The 18,538-nt window shown below is 39.3% G+C and overlaps 2 protein-coding genes across 2 annotated transcripts; both read left to right on the top strand.

The window, feature by feature from the left end:
* LOC8073842 (ATP-dependent DNA helicase homolog RECG, chloroplastic) lies at positions 1,121 to 10,679 on the top strand. Its single transcript, XM_002454355.2, has 17 exons — positions 1,121 to 1,247; positions 1,348 to 1,479; positions 1,613 to 1,730; positions 2,275 to 2,808; positions 2,899 to 3,011; positions 4,100 to 4,331; positions 4,643 to 4,806; positions 5,216 to 5,297; positions 6,216 to 6,305; positions 6,701 to 6,934; positions 7,858 to 7,929; positions 8,113 to 8,262; positions 8,350 to 8,493; positions 8,845 to 9,003; positions 9,300 to 9,383; positions 9,514 to 10,086; positions 10,186 to 10,679. Exons 2-17 carry the CDS (start codon positions 1,391 to 1,393, stop codon positions 10,276 to 10,278), a joined length of 2,931 nt encoding a protein of 976 aa, XP_002454400.2. The 5' UTR covers positions 1,121 to 1,247; positions 1,348 to 1,390; the 3' UTR covers positions 10,279 to 10,679.
* Positions 12,352 to 18,499, top strand: LOC110434706 (heat shock 70 kDa protein 17). The gene is made up of 14 exons (XM_021459395.1): positions 12,352 to 13,116; positions 13,301 to 13,533; positions 14,180 to 14,339; positions 15,116 to 15,361; positions 15,468 to 15,604; positions 15,864 to 16,194; positions 16,274 to 16,435; positions 16,724 to 16,798; positions 16,890 to 16,990; positions 17,063 to 17,132; positions 17,540 to 17,596; positions 17,675 to 17,736; positions 17,814 to 17,886; positions 17,972 to 18,499. The coding sequence occupies exons 1-14, from the start codon at positions 12,352 to 12,354 to the stop codon at positions 18,191 to 18,193; spliced, it is 2,694 nt and encodes an 897-aa protein (XP_021315070.1). The 3' UTR covers positions 18,194 to 18,499.

Below are 18,538 nucleotides of genomic sequence, written 5' to 3'. Positions count from 1 at the left end.
GTCCCTTAACACAGTGTCATGTTCAACACTAATAAATGCATATATGTGTTTGTTGATCAGATTGTGTCCACTTCTATCGTGGTAAAGTTTATTTTGCCTTTGAAGGCATGTGCCCTCACTCTTCCACCCATCAAATTCGTTTTGAGAAGTATGCAAACACATATCTCAGTACAAACCTGCTTTAAGATGTGTGTTTGCACACTTTTCAGAGCAAATCCAATTGATGGGAGAGTGAGGGCATATGCCCTTAAGGGTAAGAAAAACCGCCTTCCTTCCATCGTGCCATGTCGAGCGTTATTTTGTTCTTGCCCTCACGAGTCCACGTGACAAGATTTGGTCTTTCAACTTGTACACCTTTATATACAGGCTTTACTGCCATAAAGTATATCACTTAGACGAGTTCATTCATGTGTTTAAGGTTGACAAAGCGTAACTATCCTAATGCACAAAGGAGTTGTATAACCTAGGTTCTAACCCTAGCTAGCTACCATAGCATGACAATATAAGGGAGAACTTAGAAAGACTTAAGCTTTATCACAAGATATAGAAGATTCGATAATTTTCACTAGTTTTCGATTATGCACCTAGAACATTTTTTCCTATGTTAAGATCTTCTTTTAGCAAAACAATATCCCTAATTTACAAGGACAACCGTTCCATGTGTAGGACAAAAACATTGTGAAAATTGTCAAATGTTGAAGTAAAAGTTGTTTCTAATTTAAAAATAAAATATAGCTTCATGATAAAAATGTTCTAGGTCCAACGAGTCCAATGAAGTTCCAAGTTCAAATGGGAAAAGGTCTGTAATTTAATTAGGAAAAAAGACGTTCCACCTTATAAAATAAAAAAAATATTCTATTTGCCTAATTGCAGTGTCCTAATAAATATTATATTACTATTAATGTTAATTTATGTGAGATCAATGTTCCATTAGCCATTTAGTCGTGTCCCATGGAGCTGATAAATACGAAATCAGGGAGAGAATAATAAATAAAAAAAGTAAAAAAGGGAAAGGAAGAAATAAGAATTTCGTAAAGAAAAAAAAACCGGCCCAACAACTTGGGGTCTTGGGCCAAGAACCCCGGTCTGGGCTACCGCCGTCCGCCGCAGGCCCGCGGCCCGCGTGCGTTCTCTCTCCCCACCTCTCTCTATCTCTGCGGGACTGCGACGACGGGGCTACCGCCGCCTCCCTACGCCAGCTGCCGAGGTCTTTCGTCGGTCCCTTCGCCGGCGACGGAACCCGCCAGGTATTCCCACCTTCTCTTCTCTTCATGCTGTGCGAAACCGAGCACCCAAACCCTAATTTAAGATATCACTGTTTGATGCCTACTAACTTCGAACTTTCAGAAATTATACCATTATCGGGTGTACATGTGTACACAGTACACCCATGTCCTTCACTGGTTCCGCCCCCGTAGTAAGGGTAATCTCTTTGGAGTTTCGGAGGGGGCGCTCTAGAAGGATCGTTTCCAAAATGAGGTATTGATTTGTACTTTTGTTCAGATTTTATGATAGGATTTCTCCAGTACCTTATCCGCGAAGCTGTATTGAAATTTATATTTATGAGTAGAGACTAGTGACGAGGATGTTTACAGAACCTCTTGTACGACAGATTTAGGAATGCTCTCGGTTCTAGACTCTTTCAGTGGTGTTCGCGAGAGTATCATACATCTGTCCGGAAGCTGTTGGATGTGGATGGAGCGTCGGAGAGATCAAAGCTTCTTAAAAAAGTATGTGGTTTGATCGCACTTTATTGCTGTCATCTGTAATTTTAACCCTCATTTTTTCATGCATCATTGATGGCTTTGAGTCTGTCTACTCATTTGTTCCCACATCAGTCCTAATATACTAGCTATCATTTGATCCTTAGCTTCTAATGGAAATGCTCAGGAGATGTTAGTTACTAAGAACAGAGCAGCAACAACTTATTTGTTTGCCATTTGTGTATGTTTCGTTATTTCCGTTGTAGTTTAGTTTTATGTTTAAAGGGATTATGCTACTTAATTATGTTGATTTTACAGATTATGCATTTTTCTGTTTGTTTCTGCTTTTCACATGAGGTTCTGGCATGTTTCAACCCGTAAGAGTTGCAAAAATTTTAAAGCGCACTCCAAGGACTAATTCCAGCTCTAACCCCATTATTGCTTTAAGATTTGCCCAACCCTCATTCATGATGAAGCATAAATTCATAAAAGCACTGCTCAACAAACTATTTACTCTTCATCTTTTCCTTCTGCAAAACCTGGGCTTACTCTGAAATATGTACTACTGCAGGTGTCTGTTTTGATGGGTTATAGTAATCCACAAGATTTAGCTGAGCAACAAATAGCCCCCGGGGAATCTGCTGCAGAGTTGCTTAGTGCTTTCAAAGAAATTGATTTCCCAGAAATTGTTGCAAAGTTTCCATGCATAAAAATTGGTGATGCATCACCTGTTGAGCTGTATGAGGATTCTACTAACATGAAGTTTAAAGAAACTGTGCTTTCTGAAAACCTCACAAGTTTCATCCGAGGTTCAGGTCGAAATTTGGAGACAGCTTATGAATTTCATAATGACTGTCATCCATTGAGTCAAACACCCACAACTGCAGACGATCTTTCAATCAGTGAAGAGGAATCAATCAATGAAGATATTCCTCTCATGACACAGCATATTTCTCAGGAACCAGCAGTTGATAAGAAGTCTTGTCCCAAGTTATTGTCAGATGCTACAACCTCTGACAACAGTATACTGGATAAAAGTATCAGGTGCTTGCCTGGAACAACTAGTAGGCAATATCGCCAGCTAGAGGATGCTGGTTTCCATACGGTATCAACTGTCAAGTCACTTCTTTCCTATTTTCCTTTTGATTTTGTAAAATCAGAAAAAGAAAAACTCACCCCCCGCCTTCTTTTATAGGTCCGCAAATTATTGCAGCATTTTCCTCGGACTTATGCAGATCTGCAAAACCCTCAAGGCCCCATAGAAGATGGGCAGTACATTATGTTATTTGGTACTGTTATATCTTCCAGGTAATTAAATATTATCCATTAGAGATTTAGAGCCATACAATGCACGCAGAAGGTGCAGAAATTTAAGAGGAAATGAGTGGGCAATTTAGTCCATTAGTTGAATTGGATTGTTATGGAGCAAGGAAGGAGCTTTTATGAAATATGCTTGGAATCTTTTGATATAATTGTGTAATAGCTTAAATTGCATGGTACTGTTTTGTCTAGGATTATTTGGGTATGGCCTCATCAAGAATGTTAGATATCTGTTAGTCTTGCTGCCAACTCCTGAACTTCAAACTCACTGAAGTTGGTCATAATTATTTTATCAGCACTTAATTCAAGCAATATTTCCTCAATAATATTTAGCTCATTTTACTGCCTTGAGAAGGAGGTAATTTATGCCCTAGCACATTTCTTAAAGAGTTAAATGCATGAATGACCCCTGAACTTGTCAAGGGGTGCTATTTAGGTCCACGAACTTTGAAAACGTATTAAGGTCTCTAAACTTATTAAGTGGTGTATTGCAGTGGTTGGTACGGTCCAGAAATGGACCTGCAGTGCACCATTTTACAAGTTTAGGATGTGCAGTGCATCACTTAACAAGTTTAGGGACCCAGAAATGCATTTTCAAAGTTTGTGGACCTAAGTGGCACCCCTTGACAAGTTCAGGAGCCGCTAATGCATTTAACTCTTTCATAAAAGGGGTTCAAATGACGATTTATAAAGGATTTGTTTTGTTCAGCAAGCAAATTCATGTTTGTGTATGTGTGTGGATCAAACAAATAAGAATAAGATAATAGATATTCTTTTGAAGAAGAAATAATTTGTAAATTTTGCTGATTACTGAAGAAAATATGGAAAGCTAATGGAAGATCCCAATTGCTTTTAAAGTGTGCAAGGCAAATCGGAAATCATCACTTCATTATTACTGAATATTCTGAAATTCCATGTTCCCTGTAAAATTCTTAACATAGTTACTGTAGTACACTAGTCATATTGTTTGCAAGATCTCTATTGTGTCCATGTTTTTCTAGACAAAGCAGTACACCATTGTTGATATTTCACTATGCTTTCTTGTAAATACTTCATTTGTGACTTTGTGTTCTCAGGGGAATCAAGGTTAAGTCCACTTTAGGTTTTCTTGAGGTGGTTGTTGGTTGTTCCATAGTCGAGTCTGAATTGAGCTCTTCAGTTGAGGGTTGTCACTCCAGAGCAGAGCAGAAGAGAATTCATTTGCACCTCAAGAAATTTTTCAGTGGCACGCGTTTCTCTTCCCAATATTTTCTTAACTGTATGTCAGCAAAGCACAAAGAGGGGGATCTTGTTTATGTCAGTGGTAAGGTTGGTGTACTAAAATATTGTTATGTGTCACATGCTACTTGTTGACCCTTTCTGGCAGTTCTCCTTAATTATGAAGCATGCCTGCAGGCCTTTTTGTTCTTTCGGTAATGCTACAGCGCAAACTGATTTGTAACCATAAAAACTCATTTTGTGTTTATCCAAGTGCACCTTTAAGAATAGCCATAATGTAGCTCTATTGTGCAAATCTTGTTTCTTTTAAAGAACTTTTTTGAACTCTTGGGGATTAAGGAATTAACCGCTTAATAACAGCATATATGTAGATGAATAACCTACTGATTCTGCCTGTGCAGATTAAAAAGGCGCTTGCTAATGGCCATTATGAGTTGAAGGAACACACAATTGACGCTCTTGAAGGAGAAGGGGAACAAAGCACTATGCTTGACAGGAAACCACACCCTATATACCCATCAAAAGCGGGATTAAAACCTAGTCTGCTGGGCCTTTCGATCTCTAGGTTGGTGCATGATGTCTCATGTCTGTCTTTTGTCTAGTTACTTTAAGACTACCATCAAGCAAACCATGAAACTGTTGGTTCTACATCTGCAAATATGCCTAATCTAAAAGTTCAATTCGGCTGAAATGAAAAAAGGGAAAAGCTGAGGTGGTTTGTTAGAATGATGGTCATGTCCTCAATAAAATTGGTTCCCAATTAAATTTCCAAGTAACAAACCCAGTTTACCCCCTCAACTTTTGCCCAATTTTAGGATAAAATGCCCCTCTATATGCTGGTGAATAACTTACACTAGGTCTGCATTTTAAGATATGACTGCAGACCGTTAGCCTCTTACCTTATTTGTATTGCATTCACATACACGTTATTATGTTCCATTCAAGTTATGAAAGACATTGCAATTTGTGCACAGGGCCTTGAAGATACTGAACCCGGATGTTGATCCTATGCCTCCTGATGTTCTCGTTGAATTCAACTTGCTTAATCTTTTTGATGTAAGCAGTACCTTGAAGTATATTTCACTTTATAATTATTCTTCTTGCACGAACTATAGTAGGAACCTTTCTTTATTGAACTATATGTAGTACAAACATAGATACGAATGTTTGCTCTGCATTACCTTTGAATTTCTCTGTGAACTACTCTGTGTGCTGATCTCTATAACTGAACGGTCATACTAGGTATGTTCAGCAACGCTATTTAACTAGTACAAGATGTGTTCCCTTTTTTTTAATCTCTAGTTTTTTTATCATTTAGTAAAAAAATGTTGTCTCTTGTTGTGTTTCATCTCTAGCCTACTCTGTTTGCTTGCAGCTGAAGGGTTTTACCGCTGCTGTAGTAAATTGCCGTATAAGAATCACATGCTGAATTCCATGCAATAATTGATACAGCTGCATAAATAAACTGTTGCCAGAATTCTCGCAGTTTAACTATTTTTATCTGGCAAACATTTATTTTGTGAATTTACTTATTGGACATGAAAAAACACGTGGTGTGTTCTGAAAAGTTTTATTAATACTTGCTCTGTCTATCAATATAAGGTGTGTTCATTAGGAAGTCTTTAAAAATGTAGATGTCTGAACTTAGTAACTTTCGCATTACAATTTCAATTGCTATAAAATCAACATAACTTATGTACACTAAAAATTTATATAAATTTGACTAACTGTTGGTCAAAACTCGCACAGTTTGACCTTTCAAATCAAAATTCTTCCTACATTGATGGATGAAGGGAGTATACCGCAAAAGAGGTTGATCCTAAGTTATTTCCTGTGGACTGTGTAAATGCCCAAAATGACACCAGTTTCAGGGCAGTTAAAAGGCATTGCATTTTTCTGACTCATGGGAGGATGTCTTGGTATGTTTCTGATTTTCTAAATAATGTATTCAATAACATTTTTGGTTAATTTTAGGCTTACATGGGAATTCACAAACCTAAGGATCGATCTGAAGCTGATTTAGCTCGAAGAAGGCTTATATTTGATGATTTCTTTTACCTCCAGGTATCATTGTTGCTTTCAGTTTCAGTTTCAGGCCGTTTGCTTGTTGACATCTGTGCAAGAGCACATTGTATATGTTAGAAATTTCAGCTGTATTATGTGGCTTGTTAGTCTGCAACTTGCTTGGCATGCTTGGTTTTAATTATGTTGACTTGATAAATAATGGATATTGCCATGTTCACATTTCTTTGAGCTCATAATAATTGTTCTCAATCATACCTTGGTTATTTAACGGTTCAAATAAAAATGCGCAATGTTTTCATATGTTCTAATTGACCCTAGTCACCATGGCACGGTAGCACCGATAAGCCCAACTAATCACAACTAATCATGATTACTCAGACCACTTGATAACCTTGAACATGTGCCACTTGCAACAACATTGGTTGTTATTTCAGTTGGGAAGACTATTTCAAATGCTTGAAGCAGTTGGTACGCGGGTTGAGAAAGAGGAATTGTTATACAAGTGTAAAAATCATGAGCTAAATACTGTTGGTGTAGACGATTGGTCTCCTCTTACAAAGAAATTGTTGAGGGCTCTTCCTTATTCGCTTACTCAAAGTCAAATGAATGCTGTTAAAGAGATTATATGGGATCTCAGGAGACCAGTTCCCATGAACAGACTCTTGCAGGTAACTATTATTTGCACCTTTCTTAGTTTGTTATCCAAACATTTCAGTGTTTCATTCTTGTTTCTAGACTTGGTTCATCAGTGTAGATGTTCTAGTGGACTCTAATTAATTGTCATCATATCACTTGCAATTTGTTGTACATTTCTTGTTTCAGTCGTATTTGTTATAAAGGATTTATTTGGAGTTATTTGAGGTACTTTCTATTATGCATACCACCTTATCTTATGATTCTTAAAACAGTATGATAATAATATATCTTTCTGTTGAAAATTCAAATCTGTTATCCCCTCCATTTTTTATTTGGTCTTCTAGGAGTTAAAGTTTGTTCTCTATCAGTTGATGCTATGGTAATTCAATGTGAAACTTGGCTACCTTTCCTAAAGACTTAAGTTGCTGCTACCTCATTTACTGCTCTACATTTTACAGAATGCAGTTCTTCTACACAATAGGTGGTTGAGGAACAAATGAATTTAGAAACTACCAGGAAATACACCTTTAGTGTGGTGGTACCATTTTCTGTTTTATTTCTTAATAAAGTTTGGGGAAAAATTACAAAATGCCTGCATCTGTTTGGATTGTTACTCTGTAACCCCATTGTAGTTTTCCAGAAACACAGGTGCACAACTTTATTGTGGTTGAGGAATAAAGGAATCTAAAATGTGGCAAGAAAGACAACTTTAGTGAGGTGGTACAATGTTGTGTTTTTTCTTTATAATAAAGATTGGGGAAGCATAACAAAATGTTTGCATCTGTTTTGATTGTTACTAGAAAAAATCATTGTAGTCTGCCAGTTGAGCGATCTATTTTAATTTGGCATACGCTATCTGCAAATGTGTTACTCATATTTATTGTGGCTTATATGAAATTATGTAATTACGAATATTGTTATAAGCTTACAAATGTTTTCTATTTGTTGGTGACAGGGGGATGTTGGCTGTGGAAAGACCATTGTTGCTTTCCTGGCATGTATGGAGGTTGTTAATTCAGGGTTTCAGGTATCATACTACAGATTAATATTTGCCTTGTGTACTCTATACCAAAGTGGTTGTCAGTGCAATCCAGCTTGCTGAGTTATATTAAGTTGTTCACGCAAACAGAAGATACGAGAAAACAAACTATTATTGTCCCTGTGGCACTTTCTTCAGTTTAATATATTCACCTTTTACATTCCTTTCTAGGCCGCTTTCATGGTTCCAACAGAGGTGCTTGCTGTCCAGCATTATGAACACCTAACTTCATTGCTAGAGAAGTTTGATGGAGATGAGAAACCAAATATTGCCTTGCTAACTGGTTCAACTTCCACAAGGGAGTCAAGGATAATTCGAAATGCAAGCTGTTCTCCCTAGTTCTTTCACTCATTCTCAAGTTCCACATGCATATATTAATATCATTGCTTTATTTGTATTCTATCACAGGGTCTGAAAACTGGAGAGATAGCCATGGTCATTGGAACACACAGCTTAATAGCTGATAAAACTGATTTTTCATCTTTACGCATCTCTGTTATAGATGAACAGCAGCGCTTTGGAGTTGTACAGAGAGGCAGGTTTAATAGTAAGGTATTGCTGAGCATATGTTGTTCACATTGAATGCTAACTATGCATTTTCTTCCTGTATGCTATTTTGTTCTAGTACTGGCACAGAAACTGTAATTCTTGCTGGTGGGCTTAGGTTTAAGTTTCTTGGTTAAGGAATATGATTACCAGGATTCTCGGTCTTTCTATACTTGATTCGATGAGTACATTCTGATCTCCGCACCTTGTGGACATTCATTTATTAGTACCATAATTTGTCAATAGCAAAATCCTACTGGTGATTAGCTACAAATTGATTGATGCCTTTCTGTTTTCGTTTTAAAGACGACAGCATTAGTTTTGTTTACTAAGTCAAAATTTCACATTTTGTTACAGCTATATACTTCTTCCTCAAAGTTGAGTGATGAAAATACAAGTTCAGATGAGACCTCTGATTCTGAAACATTTATGGCTCCCCATGTTCTTGCGATGTCAGCTACCCCAATTCCAAGAACATTGGCACTTGCTTTATATGGTGATATGTCTCTTACTCAGGTATGTTGCTGCAGATACGTTGGTTTTCCATGTAACGTATAGGGAGTACATAGGGTACCACATCCAAAATAAACATAAAGCTAGACTAATTCTTTTTTTGAATGGAAAAGGCTAGACTAATACAAATTTGTTATTAAACAATCAGTAGCACATTCTGCCTGATGCTAGGGACCTGTTACTTCAAAATTTAACAAATCAGATTTAGGAGTTCATGCAAACGTTGGTTTACTGCATCTTTAAATTTCATATTCACAGGTATTATAGTTTTTTCACATCTGACATCATGTTCCTTATAGATTACGGACCTGCCTCCTGGAAGGCAACCTATTGAAACGCTTGCGCTTGAAGGAAATGATGTTGGGTTTGAAACTGTCTTCCAGGTGATGACATGATTTTGCCTTTTGTTTCTTCTGTTGGACCTAAATCTTTTTGTTTCTTCTCTGTGTATATGTAGATGCAGTGACTCCGCTTTTCTTATGCCTTCCGTTTCAATCTTATGATGATCCGCAGATGATGAGGGATGAACTGCTAGATGGGGGCAAGGTCTACCTTGTGTATCCTATCATAGATGAATCCGAGCAGTTGCCACAACTCCGTGCTGCAACGGCTGAATTTGATTCCATAAAGAAAAAATTCGAAGGCTATCCCTGTGGGCTATTGCACGGCCGCATGAGGAGCAATGAGAAGGAAGAAGCTCTTAGCAGTTTTAGAAGCGGAGAAACACGCATTCTCCTCTCAACACAAGTGATTGAGATCGGGGTCGATGTTCCTGATGCTTCCATGATGATTGTCATGAATGCCGAGAGATTTGGAATCGCTCAACTGCATCAGCTGCGAGGGAGAGTAGGCCGTGGTGAAAGGAAATCCAGATGCATATTCCTGGCTTCCACTTTGAGCACGCTGCCAAGGTTGAAGGTGCTTGAAAAATCTTCTGATGGGTTTTACCTGGCTAACGCGGACCTGCTGCTCCGTGGCCCTGGCAATCTACTAGGCAAAAAGCAATCTGGTCATCTTCCGGAATTTCCAATAGCTAGATTGGAGATCGATGGCAGTATTTTACAAGAGGCCCATCTTGCCGCTCTGGTAAGTTCTTCCCTCGAATTTTCTAAAAGGTTCTTCATAAAGTGTTTCCATTTCTATTGAGCCGACTGTCTTGTAACATTATTTGGTTATACAACGCAGAAAGTGCTGGTCGCAAGCAATGACCTAGCATTGTATCCACGGCTGAAGGTGGAGCTCAGCATGAGGCAGCCATTGTGCATTCTTGGAGATTGACCTGTGGAACAGTGAGGTATCCAGATAGATCTCTGTGAATGGCTCTTAGAAGGCAGTATTAGTTTGCATGTAGATATAGCACTGCTCGTAGGCTCGTAGCGTAGGCAAAGTTGGCATGCCATCTGGCGAGCGAGGCGTGTACTATGGATAGCTATTGCTAATGACAAAATTCATTTTCTTTTCCTAAAATTATCCTTGCTGCTTTCGTGAGGGCTTGTTCGTTTAATTTCCAAACCGAGGGAACTGAGGGGTTTGAAGATTAATCGAACAAGGCCTGAGGTGGAAATGTGCAGATTTCTTTCTAGTTTGGCCTGAATGCGCAATGTCTGCAGCATGATTTCATTACAGGTTGACCTTTGACGTCTCCTGGTTTGACTAAAGTCTGATTCACCCTTCTGAAATTAGTTGTTGATTTTGAAGGACCTCCTTGAACTTTAATACTAAAAAAACATCTTAACTTTTAAAGCTGGACAACCCTTCAACCATTTATAAGTGATATATTAGGTGGTTTTGTTCACGTGGCGCTGTCTCTCTTTCTATATGAAATTCATTTTTTTTCCAAATGATTTCAGATGGAGACATGCTTTATACTAAATTTGTAGTGATCAACGAGATATAAAACTTTCTAGTTAAAATTGTTTCAATTAACATCATCTAGATCGAAATATTCAATAAAAGATGACATGGCAAAAAATCAAAGACATGTGGGAAGTGCATAGAAAACCCAAAAAGACTTGGACCCTCTCTGGAACGCGTGATTATTTCTTAGGGCCTGTTTAGATTGGGGATGAAAATTTTTTGGATGTCACATCGAATATGTCGGAAGGATGTCGGAAGGGTTTTTTTGAAACTAATAAAAAAACAAATTACATAGCTCGTCAGGAAACTGTAAGATAAATTTATTAAACATAATTAATCTGTCATTAGCATATGTGGGTTACTGTAGCACTTAAGGCTAATCATGGAGTAACTAGGCTTAAAAAATTCGTCTCGCGATTCTCAACTAAACTGTGTAATTAGTTTAGTTTTTTATCTACATTTAATGTTCCGTGCATGTGTCTAAAGATTCGATGGGATGGATGAAAAATTTTTGGGTGGGGAACTAAACAGGGCTTAGGGCCTGTTTAGATTGGGAACGAAAATTTTTTGGGTGTCACATCGGATGTGTCGGAAGGATGTCGGGAGGGGTTTTTAGAGACTAATAAAAAAATAAATTACATAGCTCGTCAGGAAACTGCAAGACAAATTTATTAAGCATAATTAATCTATCATTAGCATATATGGGTTACTGTAGCACTTAAGGCTAATCATGGAGTAACTAGGCTTAAAAGATTCGTCTCGCGATTCTCAACTAAACTATGTAATTAGTTTATTTTTTTATCTACATTTAATATTTCATGTATGTGTCTAAAGATTCGATGGGATGGATTAAAAATTTTTGGCTGGGCAACTAAACAGGGCCTTAACCCAAAAATATCACTCTTCAGTCTTCGCTACAGCCGTCCACTTGCAGGTTGCAGGCATGGTCGACTTGTCAGTGACTTCGAGGAGCCGTACCGCGTCGCTCGGCGGTTGCCGCAACTTAACCACCTCTCGCGAGTCCAACGCACCGCGCTCGCCGTGAAACGCCACGTGGATACTTTTCCACGTGGCCTGTTTTCATTGGATTGATGACTCAATTCGCGCGGGTCGTTCTGTTCGGTAAAATTTGCACTAGGCACCTAGTAACTCATGTATTTTTAGAAAAGTTCCCTGTTAGCAGTATTCTCGTGAGGTGGCAAAGCTTTTTATTTAGTAGATAAATCTGAAAACATACAGTGGCCTGTAGCCAAAATCTGTAATTGCAATAAAACGAACAAAGACAATGAAAATTCCAGAATCCAAAATATAGCATCGCAGTGGCACGCCCTCTGCACCTCCTTCCCGTCCCGTCCTCGAGATCGTTCTCCGCTCCTCTGCTCCCCTTCTTCCCCCGCGTGCTCCTCCAGCCACTCCGCACCCCAGATCTCCGAACCCTAACCCCCTCCTACATGCCATTGCACTGAGCGGCAGCCGGTAGCCACACGCCACGCCATGTCGCAGCCCCGCAGTTGGGGAGTCCTCCTCGCCGTCCTCGTCGCGGCGGCCGTCGCCGTCCCGCCGGCGACCGCGGCGGTGGCGAGCATCGACCTCGGCTCAGAGTGGCTCAAGGTCGCGGCTGTGCATCTTGCCCCTGGCCGTGCTCCGATCGCTGTTGCCATCAACGAGATGTCCAAGCGCAAGTCCCCGGCGCTCGCCGCGCTCGCCGACGGCAACCGCCTCGCTGGGGAGGAGGCCGCGGGCATCACGGCGCGGCACCCGTCCAAGGTGTTCGCCCGCGCGCGGGACCTCTTGGCCAAGCCTTTCTCCTACGTGCAGTCCGTCACGGAGTCCCTCTTCCTCCCCTACGACCTCGTCCCCGACGCGCGCGGCGCCGCCGCGGTCCGCGCCGATGACGGGCAGGTATACTCCCTCGAGGAGATTGTCGCCATGGTGCTCCACTACGCCGCGGGGCTCGCCGATGCGCACGTTGGGGCGCCCGTGCGGGACGCGGTGATCACCGTGCCGCCCTACTTCGGGCAGGCCGAGCGCCGGGCGTTGACGCAGGCGGCGCAGCTGGCTGGAATCAACGTGCTTTCTCTCATCCACGAGCACGCTGGGGCCGCGCTTCAGTACGGGATCGACAAGGACTTCTCCAATGCGTCGCGGCATGTCATCTTTTACGACATGGGCGCTGGTAGCACCTACGCTGCATTAGTGTACTACTCGGCGTACAACGCCAAGGAGTTCGGGAAGACAGTGTCCGTTAACCAGTTCCAGGTGAATTCTTCTCTCTTGGCATTTCTGGTAGTTGTTCAATTGCGCAATCTGAGGAAAGTATTTCTCATGGCTAATATGATAGATCTGGTGAAAATATGCTTTTCTTTTTATTGAGCTGTGCTGCTATGTGAGATGGTGAGTGACAACTCCAGAACAATATGTTGCTAAAACTTATTGTCTGCAGGTTAAGGACGTTAGATGGAACTCTGAACTTGGAGGCGTTGAATTGGAAATGCGTCTGGTCAACTATTTTGCTGATCAATTCAATAAGCAGCTTGGTAACGGGGTTGATATCCGTCAGTCTCCGAAGGCAATGGCTAAGTTGAAAAAGCAAGTTAAGCGCACCAAAGAAATTCTTAGTGCAAACACTGCAGCTCCAATTTCAGTAGAATCTCTGTATAATGATGCTGACTTCAGGTGCATCTCTACTCTATCTTATATACTGTATAAACGCATAACCAGTGGTCAAGAAATATGGATGCAACATGTAAAAAGGTCAAGGATCAAGATAAATGAAAATGCACACAACGTTGCAAAATTTACTATCAAACCTAATTTGTCAGCTTAAAATTGTTTTGGAAAGAATGGAACTACGACTCTATAATTAAAGGTGTCGAGGTAGCAGACCTGCTAGGTTTGGAGTTTGCATGGATGAAAGATATCTTATTTGTCCAAGTGTCTTGACATGTGTCAGATTAAATTTGATTATTTTTTCCCTTTTGAAGTACATTGATGCAGTCTCATCTAAATAAAGGTTACTACACTTGCAAACAAAGGCTGTGTGTCAGTCCTGGATCACTTGGGCTACTTCTTAATCGACTCCATGTCAGCTGTTAAGTTTTTATATGGAGACTTCGAGATTGTGTTCTATAATAATCAGGCCAATTATGGGGAGAGTCTTAATGGTTGAGTTTTTTTTGGTTTTCCCCTAGCTTATGCTTTCAGCTTTCCTTGGTTTAGACCCTGTATGGCTGTATAGTGAGCTTGTGGCCTTAAATAATGGTTATGGCTATTTTTATTGTTTTACCTACTGAGCTTATGCACTTCTTTTTTTGTTATACAGGAGTACCATAACACGTGAGAAATTTGAAGAGCTCTGTGAAGATTTATGGGAGCAAGCTCTAACTCCAGTTAAAGAAGTGCTGACACATTCTGGGATGAAGATTGATGATATCTATGCTGTAGAACTAATAGGAGGAGCTACCCGGGTTCCAAAATTGCAGGTTAATAAATTTGGCTATCTTTTTAGATTTTTTACTTAAACTGTCTGTCATTGCAGCTCTTTTGAAAATCACTTCTTTTATATATCTATTAGCTAGAAGCATCTTTGTAGGGTCTGTAATAGAAAAATCTTACTGAAATTAGTAGCTTTTCCCATAGCAGACTAGATTTTTTGCAGGACCAGCAGAGTGGCGACGTACTTTCCCTTAATTCTATTAGCTGTCATGGCATTCAGCAATCAGCATACTGATTATTTAGTCTTTTCAGCATTTTCTCTGAACTGCTTCTCGCTTATAGAAATTAATCTAGTATTATAACATGGGTACATGCATGGATGTGACATACGTTACTATTTGCTTTATACGTTTTCCCTTCTATTAAACCAATATTTTTCGTTATAAATTTGTTTAACAGCTTTGCATTTGCACTAATCCTTTTTTGTCGTGATCTTAAAAGGGTTGTAAACTGTTTCTGGTCACACATAGAGTTTCATTCCTTAGGCCTTGTTTGGATGTTGTCAGATTCACTTCAATCCATGTGTGTTGGTGTGGGTTGGGGTGGAATTTAGTTCAAGTTCCACTCCAATCCACCTCAACACATGTGGATTGGTGTGAATCCGACTACATCCAAACAAAGCCTTATTTGTTTATAGAATTTTTTTATACAATATTTATATACTCCATCATACCTAATTTGATTAACTTTCCAAATGGGGTGTGTGATCTACAACATTTTACATTTTTGGCTCCCTGACAACAATATTGTTCTCTTGCTACAGGCTAAGCTGCAGGAATTTCTGGGTCGGCGCGAGCTCGATAAACATCTTGATGCTGATGAAGCAACTGTTCTGGGAGCCTCACTTCATGCGGCTAACCTGAGTGACGGGATTAAGTTGAACCGTAAGTTGGGAATGATTGATGGCTCTACTTATGCTTTGGTACTTGAGATAGATGGTCCGGGTTATGTCAAGGATGAAAGCATTGATCAAACTTTGGTACCAAGAATGAAGAAAATGCCAATAAAGGTTAGTAAAGCCATTTTCCTTTTGTCTTCCAATTGTGGGTGAACTCTTCATCATGTGTCTTGAAGTATACATCGAAAATAGCTCAATGCCCATTTGTTATCTACAGATGTTTAGGTCCATCAGACATACCAAGGACTTTGATATCTCTCTCAACTATGACAAAGCTTATGAACTGCCTCCAGGCATTCCATCACATAAGTTTGCAGAGTATTCCATATCAGGATTGTCAGATGCCAATGAAAAGTAAGTGACCATACTTCTTTGTGTATTTTCAACTTCAAGTCTTGATCATAAACAACTAAATTACTAAACATTCTTAATGTAATTCATCCATTAAAACATATATGTTATTGGCATGCTGATATCATTCAAATTAAAATGCTCAATCTTATCATGAATTAATTGATATTAAGCAATGTAATTTTATTGCTATTCTGTTATTTGTACCCACTGTATGCTTAATTTTATTGCACAAACTAAACATATTCCTCTCTTCAATCAGGTATGCACACCGTAATTTGTCTGCACCCATCAAAGCAAATCTACATTTTTCTTTGAGTAGAAGTGGAATTATTGCTCTTGATAGAGCAGAAGCAGTAATTGAGATAACTGAATGGGTTGAAGTTCCAAAGAAGATATTGACTCTAGAGAGTAACACCACCAATCAGAATTCATCTTCCGAAGTAGGAGCAGCTAATAGCACAACAGATAGTAAGGAAAATATGAGTTCTGGCAGTGATACTAATTCCAACACTTCCGTTAATGAGAGTAATGCTCAAGAAATTATTACAGAGAAGGTGCTAAAGAAAAGAACATTTAGGGTTCCATTGAAGGTAAGCTATAGTTGCTCTGGTAATTTGGTGGGAATATTGGCACGGCATAGTTCAATTCAAATGTCAATTATTTATATAGGTTGTGGAAAAAACGACTGGTGCTGGAACAATTCTTTCGAAGGAGTTGTATTCTGAAGCAAAAAATAGGTTAGAGGCACTCGATAAGAAGGATGCTGAAAGGAGGAAAACTGCTGAACTTAAGAATAACCTAGAGTCATACATATATTCTATGAAGGAGAAGGTATATTTTTTTTATGCTTTCTTTGTTGACACTTTGCTAAGATGGTTTGGTTTTCAAATTTTCTGTTACATCATGTATTTTTGTCATCGTACCCCAGATAATGGGTGATCCTTACTTTGTACATATATATTAAATTTTTAGAGTATTGATTTTTCACTGAAACTCAATGCTACCCTGTTAATCTTGTTATCTAGATAAACTTGAAAATGCAACAAAGTTTTACTCTTTATTACACATTTTATTTGTATAATATTGACTGCCTGCTTGCTGACATTTGATATATAACAGCTGGAGGAAAGCACAGATATTTTGACTGTCTCAACAGAACAGGAGAGGGAATCCTTTGCGGAGAAACTTAGTGAGGTTGTTTAAAGCTTATCGTGCTCTTAGTCTCAGTTGACGATTAAGTCTTCCACTGAAGTAGTGATAAGTGAAGTTTGTATGACAATTGCAGGTGCAGGATTGGTTATATATGGACGGTGAAGATGCTCAAGCTAATGAATTCCAAGAGCGCCTTGATCAACTTAAGGCCATTGGTGACCCAATTCTTTTCAGGTAACTAACTGTTTATACCCTTTACTTCATATGAATCAATGACTGAGGTTGTATTGTTTTCCCATTACCCAGATTGAGTGAATTAAAGGCCCGACCAGCAGCCTGTGAAAATGCTCGATTGTATCTTGATGAGCTGCAAAAGGTATAAAAAAGAAATCCTAATAGCAATTTTTAATTAAAATAGTTTATGTTGTTTATTGCATCTGAAGAGATACTTTCCGCATAAGAAACAGAATAGTTCAATCTATGCATCATATAATACTCTGTTGGGTTTGTACACTTTGAACACAAGGCACGTACTAATGTCATGCTTCTCCAGCATGGCTGCTACATGCTTGTCTTATATTGCAAGATTAATTGATCAATAATTTCTTGGAAGCAGGAAAAAGGCTAAGTTTACTATACACTGAATTCCACAGCAGGGGACAAAACCATTGTTTTATATCCATTTTATCCATGTTGTGAACTGCTCAGTATAACTGTTTGACTGATGTAATGCATGGTTGATGTGTTATTCTGTTCTAATTCAGTGCATGTTTGGTTTTTCAGATTGTCAAGAACTGGGACGCAAACAAACCATGGCTCCCCAAAAAGAGAGTAGATGAGGTAATCCTGTGAGTTTAAGGAAGTTGACTTTGTGATTATGATTCTCATTTTGTTGGTCGTGTAATGCTCTGGTTCTAGGTTGTAAGGGAAGCAGAGAAACTGAAAGCTTGGTTGGAGGAGAAGGAAAACCTGCAGAAAAAGTATAACCTTTTGAGTCAGCTTTCTTTTTTTTTATTGTCTTGTAAAAGGTGGCTAACGCCCGTTGGAAATTTCGCAGTACCCCTGTCTATAGCCCACCAGTTTTCACATCTGAAGAAGTTGATGAGAAAGTTCTGGACTTGCAAGATAAGGTTAGTAATTTGGTAGAGCGCCGTATAAAAGGTTATGCAGACTACTCATGGTAGTAAGTATAATGTATACTCTTTCTCTGTGCAGGTCTCAAGTGTCAATAGGATTCCGAAACCAAAACCCAAGGTTGAGAAGAAAACAGCAAAGGAGGAAGAACCTGCTAGCAAGGAGAAAACCACCTCTTCGGAATCTGCACCCAACGAGGGTGAATACACCGAAACGTCTCAGGAATCTAAGGCTCAAGAAGAGGATCAGTCTGCATCGGCCAACACTAGCGATTCAGAACCTGAATCTCATGACGAGTTGTGAGTACCAGAATCCATAGATACAGGTCGGAAGACGCGTTACGCATATACTATAAGAAGGCAGTTTGAGGATAAATTTTGGTTGCTCAAATTTTCCCAGTTTTTATTTGACGACCAAAAGATGAGGCTACGTAGGGTGTTGGGGAACATTAGATGCTGTAGAGCCAAAAAGATTTTATCTGTAGTTTCTGATTGTGGTGTAAGTTATTCGCCTCAAAGGTGTAGTTCAGGATCTAGAATATCGCATTGTTGTACTGAACTCATTTGATTTTTTTAATGAGGAATGAATGCTATATAGATTTTACGCCAATAGAGCACATTTGATTTTTTTTTTAATGAAGAATGCTAT

The sequence above is a fragment of the Sorghum bicolor genome, chromosome 4, assembly GCF_000003195.3.
Source record: "Sorghum bicolor cultivar BTx623 chromosome 4, Sorghum_bicolor_NCBIv3, whole genome shotgun sequence".
In the NCBI taxonomy this organism is placed as follows: Eukaryota; Viridiplantae; Streptophyta; class Magnoliopsida; order Poales; family Poaceae; genus Sorghum; species Sorghum bicolor.
Note: the sequence above shows the minus strand (reverse complement) of the source record. Positions and strands in the feature narration are given on the sequence as shown.

Excerpts from the sequence above, each read along its gene's own strand:
- LOC110434706 (XM_021459395.1), top strand. The coding sequence starts at position 12,352 with ATGTCGCAGCCCCGCAGTTGGGGAGTCCTCCTCGCCGTCCTCGTCGCG. Across the intron at positions 16,436-16,723 it reads TATATTCTATGAAGGAGAAG|CTGGAGGAAAGCACAGATAT; the intron begins GTATATTTTTTT and ends GATATATAACAG. Across the intron at positions 16,991-17,062 it reads GGTGACCCAATTCTTTTCAG|ATTGAGTGAATTAAAGGCCC; the intron begins GTAACTAACTGT and ends CCCATTACCCAG.
- LOC8073842 (XM_002454355.2), top strand. The coding sequence starts at position 1,391 with ATGTCCTTCACTGGTTCCGCCCCCGTAGTAAGGGTAATCTCTTTGGAG. Across the intron at positions 6,306-6,700 it reads ATGATTTCTTTTACCTCCAG|TTGGGAAGACTATTTCAAAT; the intron begins GTATCATTGTTG and ends TTGTTATTTCAG. Across the intron at positions 9,384-9,513 it reads GGTTTGAAACTGTCTTCCAG|ATGATGAGGGATGAACTGCT; the intron begins GTGATGACATGA and ends GATGATCCGCAG.